This window comes from Chinchilla lanigera, unplaced genomic scaffold, assembly GCF_000276665.1.
Source record: "Chinchilla lanigera isolate Chin_1 unplaced genomic scaffold, ChiLan1.0 scaffold00042, whole genome shotgun sequence".
Taxonomy (NCBI): Eukaryota; Metazoa; Chordata; class Mammalia; order Rodentia; family Chinchillidae; genus Chinchilla; species Chinchilla lanigera.
Window position 1 is genome coordinate 6,822,293 of NW_004955443.1, and position 8,863 is coordinate 6,831,155.

The window sequence follows — 8,863 nt, forward strand, 5'->3', positions numbered from 1 at the left end:
TATGGGGCCGGGCGTGGTGGTGCACGCCTGTAATCCCAGCACTTGGGAGGCTGAGGCAGGGATATAGTTGTGAGTCCAGACCAGCCTGGGCTACAAAGTGAGCTCAAGGCCAGCCTGAACTGCATAGCGAGACCCTGTCTCAAAAAGGCAAAAAAAGAAAAAAAAAATAAATAAATCTGAAAGCTGTTGAATTCTTTCTTAAAAAATAATCATGAGACAAGCTAATTTCGAAAGTTGTCTACTTACTATTGTGGTGCTTGGGAACACATAGCTATCTATTAATATAGTTTCCAAAATATCTTGATCTGCAAGACAAAAGAAAAGCCTGTCACTAAAAATACCAAAGCTGAAAATGAAAACTTTGGAATCCAGGTACACTTTTAATAATGTCATTAAGGGCGGATGTGGTGGTGCACCCCTGTAATCCTCGCACTCAGGAGGCTGAGGCAGGAGTATCGCTGTGAATTCAAGGTCAGCCTGGGCTACAAAGTGAGTTCAAGGCCAGCCTGAACTGTATAGTGAAACCATGTCTTAAAAAGACCAAAAAAAAAAGTCATTAAATATTTTCCTATCTAAAACATGCCTCAATTCTTGGTTTTGATAAAGACAAATCAAAATGGTACGATGAAATCTTTTGTAATCTTTATGAATACTGGGCCATGTGATTCCACATAGAATCCCAGTCAAAGAATATGAATAATCAAAGAATAAAGGAATTCTGGTCTTTAACTTACGGCCTTTCAAAAACACTGAAGAGGGGGCTGGGGATTTAGCTCAGCGGCAAAGCGCCTGCCTGGCAAGCACAAGGTCGTGAGTTCGGTTCCCGGTACCGGAGAAAAACCAAAAAATAAATAAATAAATAAAACAAAAACACTGAAGAGGACCTAATTAATAATGTAACGTTCTTCTCTTATCCACTTTAAGTAGTGCTGGATTATATTGCTAAGACATTTTTAGGAATTTTGTTCTATGTTTGTGAGGGATACTGGTCTGTACTTTTTCTCATAGCATCCTTGTCAATGTTGATAGCTGAGCTAGGCTGGCCTTACAGAGCAAGTGGGCAGTGTTCCCTCTTCCTCAGTCCTCTCCAACAGTTTGTGATAGAATGGCATTATTTCTAGCTTAAATATTTAGTAGAACTCATTAGTGAAGACACTGAGATGACATTTAATCTAAGATTCGAATGATAAGGAGTTGCCACATAAAGATCTGAGTAGGAACCGCAGTCCAGTGAGGGAGAATAAATGACTAATCGTAAGTACTAGGTGGAAACAAGTGGGTATATTTGAAAACCTCCACAGGGTTGTAAGTGTTCTCTTTTGACACAAGTTCTTAAATGTGTACCACAGAGCAGATGTTTCAATCAGTTAAACAGAAAGCAAGGTCTGTCTTACATTCATTCAATGTTTATAGAAAACCTATTATAGGGCTGGGCATGGTGGCGAACGCCTGTAATCCCAGCACTTGTGAGGCTGAGGAGGAGGATTGCTGTGAGTTCAAGACCAGCATGAGCTACAAGGTGAGCTCAAGGCCAGCCTGAATTGTACAGTGAGACCCTCTCTCAAAAAGACAAAAACAAAAAAAAAAAAAAAGAAAAAAGAAAACCTATTACAAGGAATGCACACATGGAATTTTAATCTTTGAGAGATGGGAAACCCAGAAGGAAGATTAATCTGGGAACACAGGCTTCAATTTTCATAGGAAATCTTTTAAGAATCATTGTCTATATTTATACAAGGTAACATTCTCATTTCATTCATAGTGGAATGAACTCCAGAGTTTCACATCCTTCGAACTTGCAAACCAATTCCAATCAACTTCATTGTTTCCCAGCGCAAATCCCAGAAGATGCAGCCGCAGAAGTATGAAGGGTTTCCACCGTGGCAGACTGCAGCGGCTGTGGAGCTGTGGGCACCGGGGTGCTAGATTCCTACAGCAGAGCAGAGGCAGAATGGAGGACCAGAAAGCAGAACATACTTGCTAACATGTAGTGTTAGCATTTTTGCCAACACTACATTTGTGTTCTAGGGCTCTTGCCAAAACTAGTGTATGTGATACTGTAAAGAATGCATTATCTTTGTATATTAGTGATTTACATAACATTCTCACATAGCAATATCAATGTTAATAGTAACTACAAACGGCAATTTTATGTTGTACATATTCTTCTAAAGGCTTTTGATATATTTATTTACTCTCTACAACAGTCCTATGAGTTGGGTCCTAGCACTGACCCTGTTTTGTAGGAAATGAGGTGCAGAATATTTAAATAACATGTTCCCATTCACACAGTAAGTGACAGATCAGGGACTTAACCCCAGACAGTGGCACCTGAGTGGATTCTCTTCCCCACATTATGCTGTCTTTCCTCATGTTAGTCTTTTAAAAGTTCTTATTAAATTGATTGGTACAATTTAGATATACATAATGATCACATTCATCATAAGGAATTTGTGCCTATACATGCTATATCTGGAATCCTCCTTTCTCTTCCCCAGCCCCTCCCCTCCCTTCAGCCCCTCTTCCCCTCCTTATTTACACAGTTTTCTTTCCATTTTATCCTTCTTTATCGCCTCCCCAAGTTCCCCTTTCTTTTGAGCAATCCAAAACAAATCCAAGTGGCCAAGTGAGACATACTTCTAATGCCTCAGTTGCAAACCTTGCCTATTCTAGAATTCAGTCTACTAATTCCAGTTGTCCCCCTCCTTCCACGAATAAAAGCTACAGAGAATTCTTTGGTTTGCCTCCACTGAATTCCCTGTGGACTCTTCCCACCCTCTGCTCGTCACTTCCTCCAAAAGCAAAATCAGGCTTATTTGATGAGTGAAATTGGAAGAAGAAACCGGGCATCTGTCCTGCTCCCCTTCTCCCTGCCAGCTTGTGTGTAGGAAACATGAAGGCTCTCCAGGGGTGGAGAGGTCTGAGAAACCCAGCCTCACCCTGGGTTAGGGGGAACCTCTAGTTCAGGAGTAAAGGATCTGTAAGTCCACCTGACTGGAGATCTAAACCCACGACCCCCATTTCTTGTATCGCTCTCAACTGGTTCCAAACTCAGAGGTAAAGGAGGAATGTTGCTAGCTGGCCCCCTGACATTCACAGTTCATCTGGTCGTTGTTCCCATTTCAGAAGATGGAAGATGTCTCTTCTCTTCACTCTCCCCTAAGCTCTTTCTCCCCATTTTTATTTAGAGTATTTTCATACAAAAGACTTCTACAGCCTTCACTTCACAAATGCGAAGGCCTGCCTATAATTATAAATAGATACACAATGTTTAATGCGAGGATGTGGAGGGAAACCTGGAAAAATTATTTAAGTCTTCTTGGTATAATTCACAAGACTGGCCACTAACACTTTTAAAGAATATGTGATAGAAGGATACAATAGGTGCCGGGAGCAGCGGCACACATCTGTAATTCCAGCACTCAGGGAGACTGAGCAAGAGGATTGCTGTGAGTTTGAGGCCAACCTGAACTGTATACTGAGACCTGTCTCAAAAAAATAAGTAAATAAAAAGGACATAATAGGGAAAAGAAGCCATCAATCATTATGCAGTGAAAATAAAAGAATGTTGGATTATAAAAAATGAAAACTAGAATTAGGGATGGAAGTTTTTACTCTGCCTCCTCTCAGCCAGATCACACTTTTTTTTTGAGACAGGGTTTCACTATGCAGTTCAGGCTGGCCTTGAGCTCATTTTGTAGCCCAGGCTAGTCTTGAACTCTCGAGCAATGATCCTCCTACCTCAGCCTCCTAAGTGCTGGGATTACAGGCGTGTGCCACCACGCCCGGCCAATACTTTTTTTTCTTTAGCATCATCACTGGCTTCTTTAGGTATACCATTTAATGTCCTCTTGAGCTTCTCCCAATATTTTTCATCTACAAAATAAGAATATTCCACCTCAGAGGACTGGCATTCAAATGTAATAAAGTACTCTGTGGATTATAAAGAGCTACACAAATGTAAAGGACTACTATTGTCACACAGCGAATTGTTTTAACCTCTTCTGTGACAACCAGCACACAGGAAGTTATTGATCAGGATCATCTCCCTAATGAATCATCATATGGTCAATAATTAACTCAGCAGGCCGGGGTGACCAAACTGCATATTCTAAGGAAAGGTTTAGCCCTTGACCACCTCCTAGGAGATAACTGTAAGCCTTTGAAATGTCTTGCCTGATGAGATGTCTTTGTTTACCTGGGGCCTTGGGCTACACAGTAGCACATGGGCACTCTGCCTAGACAGTAAACAGGGTGAGATTTCTTGGTTGGTGAAACTGCATTCCTGCTGTCACACATCTTCAGCAGGACAATGAAGCACTGTATAAAGTTCCATGAGTCCAATGTCTTCTGTGGGTCCTTTCAGGGAATTGCTGAATCTGGAGGTGAGCATCAGATTCCTTGACTGAAATTACTAATTCCCAAGAGCTAGAACCAAATAACCAGTAAATGTTAAGCATTCACTAGGTTTTTTTTACTGACAGGTTATATGGCTCCAAAAGGACCAGGTTAACGACAGAGTTCTGGGACTGAAAATTTGCCAACTACTATATACAGCTAGGGAAGCTGGAGACAGAATTAAGTCAAAAAAAACATCAGCAACTTCAGGGACATCTTCATTTAGTTTTATTTGTTCAATCCTTTCTCAAGAACCCATTTTTGCCAGTTTTTCTCTTTCTTTAAATATTTAGTATTCCTTGAAAGATACATAGATTCTTTGAAAAATAAACTAGCTTCATAGTACTCTACTACTTTGACAAAAGTCAAACTTCACGGGAATAAGTGTTTCTTCACTAGTAATCTTGTTTAGCAGAAAACTGATCTTGGGATTATTTAGTAAGGCAGGACTAGTGGCAATCTTCACTTTAAAAAATATTGTATTTAGCCTTCTAACCTTTAAAAGGTTAATCAGATATATGTAAACCCTGCTTGAGAGAGTTTATGCACAACAGACATCAATAAACAAACAATGAAGCTGAAAAGTATAAAGCAGAACCAAAGGGACACACTCAGGTTTTGTATAGTCAAGAAATTTTGTCATTTTTCTCTGTCCTACTTTCTTAAAAAAAATATGATAGTGTGCTCTAACTTCCTATTCACAAACTAACAAACAAAAGGGACCATTACCCAAGCACTCTTCAATTTGTACAATCATTTTCCACCACTCTATAAGGCTTCATGGAGGAAATGTGGAATTTTCTTTTCTAAACTATCATTCCCTGATTTACAAAATCTCACAAGTGAAAGGATTGCCAGAACACTACAGAAGATACAAGTGAAATAACACAAAAGCTGCCAAAATTTTAAAAGTAAAAGATCAGACTCTTAATTATGTTGGAAAACTCACTACCTTGAGATTCTGATTATTTTTATTTTTACTCTGCGGTGCCACAGGGATGGAACGCAAGGCCTGGCAAGTGCTGAGTATGCGCTCTACCACTGCTTGATGCCAGCAGCCCCCAGCATTCTGATTTTATTCTTTCTGAATATTCAGAAGTTACTGAGGTGACAATTTAAAGCAGGATAGCATTCGTATACGAATATTTTAAACAAGTAAACAACCAACATTACAAGTTTGAATTAATAAAAAGGATGTGGCAAGGAAAGGCAGATTTGTAAAGAACTTTGATAAATGTTTACCTGAACAGGATTTTCTGACTCATTAAGAAAGATCAAATAGTCACAAGACCCTTTCATAAAACAGAAAACAGGATTGAGAGGAAGAAAAAGATAATCTACTCAAAACAGCTCTATAACACAACCATCCAGTTAGTTTTATATGAAGTACTTCAGGCCTTTATTATTGTTTTTCTTTCTTCCCTCTTCCCTCTCTCCCTCCCTTCTTCCCCTCCTCCTTTTCTTCCTTTTTTCCCCCAGCATTGGGACTTGAACTCAGGTCCTTGTGAATCCTAGGAGAGCACTCTGGCACTAGCCACATCTCAGCCTCTTAAAAAATTTTTGAGATAGGGTCTCACTAAGTTGCCAGTGTTGGCCCTGAATTCACAATCCTCCTGCCTGAGCTACCTGAGGAGCTGGGATTACAAGGATCTGTCACCACACTGGCCTTATTATTGATTTCTAAAGATAAAATTCAATATTCTATTAGGAAAACTGCCCATTATAGAATTCTAGCATTAACATTAACTACCAATTAACCGACATAGCTGCCCGGCTGCATTTTGCCTCTGCAGTGTGACGGTGTAAAAGGCAACACTGGTTGGTGGTAAAGGCAGAAAGAAATGAAACAGAATCTGAAAGATAAAACTGGAGGAGGAAAACGGATAAGACAGACTTAAAAAGTAAAACATCAACAGAAGAAAACACAGAGAGGACAATAGGAAATTTCTTTAAACATCAAATTTTTCTCTGTGATGACAAATTCCAGAAGGCAGAGTGGAGCAGCAGCACGTCCACAGACTCCTAAAAATAATGGCCGGGTGTGGTGGTGCACGCCTGCAATCCCAGCACTGGGGAAGTGGAAACAGGACGATCGATTGTCGTGGGTTTGAGGACAGCCTGGGCTGCATAGTGAGTTCAAGGCCGGCCTGAACTACACAGCAAAAGCCTGTCTAAAAAAAACCAAAACAACAACAACAACAAAAACCTCTAAAGTTCACAGTCAAAACTACCGAGAAGAGCAACTTCTTCAGGCCCTGTGAAGCTCTCCTCATGGTAACCATAGCGGGTCCCTTCCTGAAATCAGCGCCACACTGCAGCTGACAGATTAACCACGGGTGAGGGAACTGGAAACACTGGGTCTGAAGCTCTGAAGATAAATTAGGAGGGGAAATTCTGCTCAGGTTTGGCTCCCCAAATGAAAGCTGTTGGTTAAGAATGGGATGATCATCCCTGGATTGGCTTAATTTTGATATTCATTTTTTAAATATTGCATCCTTTCTTTTTATTTTGTCTCTGTTCCTCTCCTCGCTTACCCTTAATGGTTTTTCTATTTGTTAGAGCTCATAGACCAAAATAACAGGAGGAGAGGGAAACACCTGTAATCTCACTACTCCAGGAGGCTGAGGCAAGAGGATCACAAATTTGAGTCCAGCCCAGCCAACTGAAAGACTCAGTGAGGAGATCCAGCCTCAATAACGGGAAGGGGTTGTGCTGAGGACATAGCTCAGTGTGATCCATGGCCCTAGGTTCACTCTCCCCTACTCACACACACACTCACACACCAAAATGATACTTGGATATTTCCGTGGGCTCCTGTTCTCCACTTATTAAATTGTTTCTTGCACATTTTGATGACTGCAATACCTGAGGACAAAATACTTCTAGGCACGGGGAGTCGGGGGACTCGCGGTAAAAACTGCTAGCTTCACTGAACACCCCGCATGCCCTGGGGTCCGCCGTTACCCAGCGATGCGCGCTTGGGGAGGAGCACAACAGCCTGCGCGGTGTGCGGGCGCGGGGGCTGCGCCCCGGACTCTCCCGTTACTTTCTTTCAGCGCTCACCTCCAAGGCCGGGACTACTCACATTTGAGGGCGCTGAAGGCCAGCTCGTAGGACAGACGCCGGACTGTTTCATCCTCAGACTGCGCCGACGCCCGCAGAGGTTCGTTCCCGTACTTGATTATGACTTTGTCTGGCGACTTTTCCACTCGAATACCCTGGAAAATGTTCGCGGCCATCACGTACACGGGGTCGGGGTAGCCAGTTCTTTCCGCGACGCCCGCTGAACTTCTTGGTCTGAGCGCGGCGTCGTCCGACAACTGCAGGAGCGCGACCTGGGAGATCTCCTCGTTACTTCGGTCGTTAGAAAACTCCAGCTCGCTGATGGAGTTCACCATGCTGGCCCCGCGGCGCCCCAGCCCGGAAGGCTTCGGTTACAAGTCAGACGGTCCAGGGGAGGCTTCTCCTCGTGTCTTCAGCATCTTCTCTGTGAAAAGAAGGAGCGACGCGGGTACATCGCGGCTCGGGCCGCACTTCCCTCGGGGCGTGGAGACTACGGGGTGACACTGCCCGGCCTACGTCCGCCGCCCACCCTGAGGTCCCTGAGAGAAACTTCCGGAGGCGCGGCCGGCTGGAGACCCCGGGGACACCGCGCCCCAGCGATCCCGCCCTTACCCCGACGGCGGATGTCTCCCCGGGGTTCTGGGGGCGCAGACGCGGCGGCCGCTGCACCTGGGCACCGACGCTGGAGGCGCCACAGGCCCTGGGAGCCCGGCTGCGGCGGCTGAAAAGAAGGTTTGGTTCAAATGCAGCTTTTCCCAGGGGACGCGCGGCCTCAGGTCTCCTTCGTCGGGTTCCCCAGAGAGGGGCGCTCTGCGGGGCCTCGCCTGCGAGCCGCCGCCGTCTTCGCGCCTGGACCGCCGCTGCCGCCGGTCGCCAGCCGTGGGCGGGGCCAACGCCGCGTCTCCAGGGCAACCGGACGCTGAGGGGGCGGCGCGCCGGAAGTTCCGCATGTTTCTCCCGCTGGCTTGCCCAGACGCTGGCTCGATTGCTGTTTGAAGCTGTAGCCACACAGGCTTCATCTTTTTAATAAACGATATATTTTTAAAAGCAGTCTGGTAAGGTTCAGTGGTTTTCAACTATCCAGCACCCTGAAGAGCTTGTTTAAAAATGCAAATTCCTTCAAATTTCAAAGCTTTTTCAAATGGGAAAAGGATCAAGAGTTGGAAGGGGCAGGGAAGGAGAGGGGAGGTAGGAGATGGAAAAAAAATGGAAGAAAAGAATTGAGATGTGTTGTATACATGTACCAACTCCCCACGACAATTGTAATCACTGTGTACTGCAAACATGTACTAAAACAAAAAGGATACATGTTTGAAAGATGGGGAAGTATTCCCAGCAGGATGAAGGCAATGTGTCTTTCACTGTAATGCATTTAAAATATACCATTGACTGTGTTTTTAAT

At 43.9% G+C, this 8,863-nt stretch overlaps 1 protein-coding gene across 2 annotated transcripts in view; it reads right to left on the minus strand.

Moving 5' to 3' along the window:
- Nucleotides 1–8,367, minus strand: part of Nsun7 (NOP2/Sun domain family, member 7) — a 42,505-nt gene extending 34,138 nt beyond the window's left edge. For both annotated transcript variants that reach the window (XM_005391949.2, XM_013518051.1), the window contains exons 1-3: nucleotides 8,074–8,367; nucleotides 7,484–7,885; nucleotides 247–305 (exon numbers count right to left, since the gene is read on the minus strand). In XM_005391949.2, the coding sequence (XP_005392006.1) occupies nucleotides 247–305; nucleotides 7,484–7,796 (372 nt within the window). In that variant the 5' untranslated portion in view covers nucleotides 7,797–7,885; nucleotides 8,074–8,367. The remainder of the gene's footprint in view (nucleotides 1–246; nucleotides 306–7,483; nucleotides 7,886–8,073) is intronic.
- Between the last annotated feature and the right edge of the window lie 496 nt (nucleotides 8,368–8,863).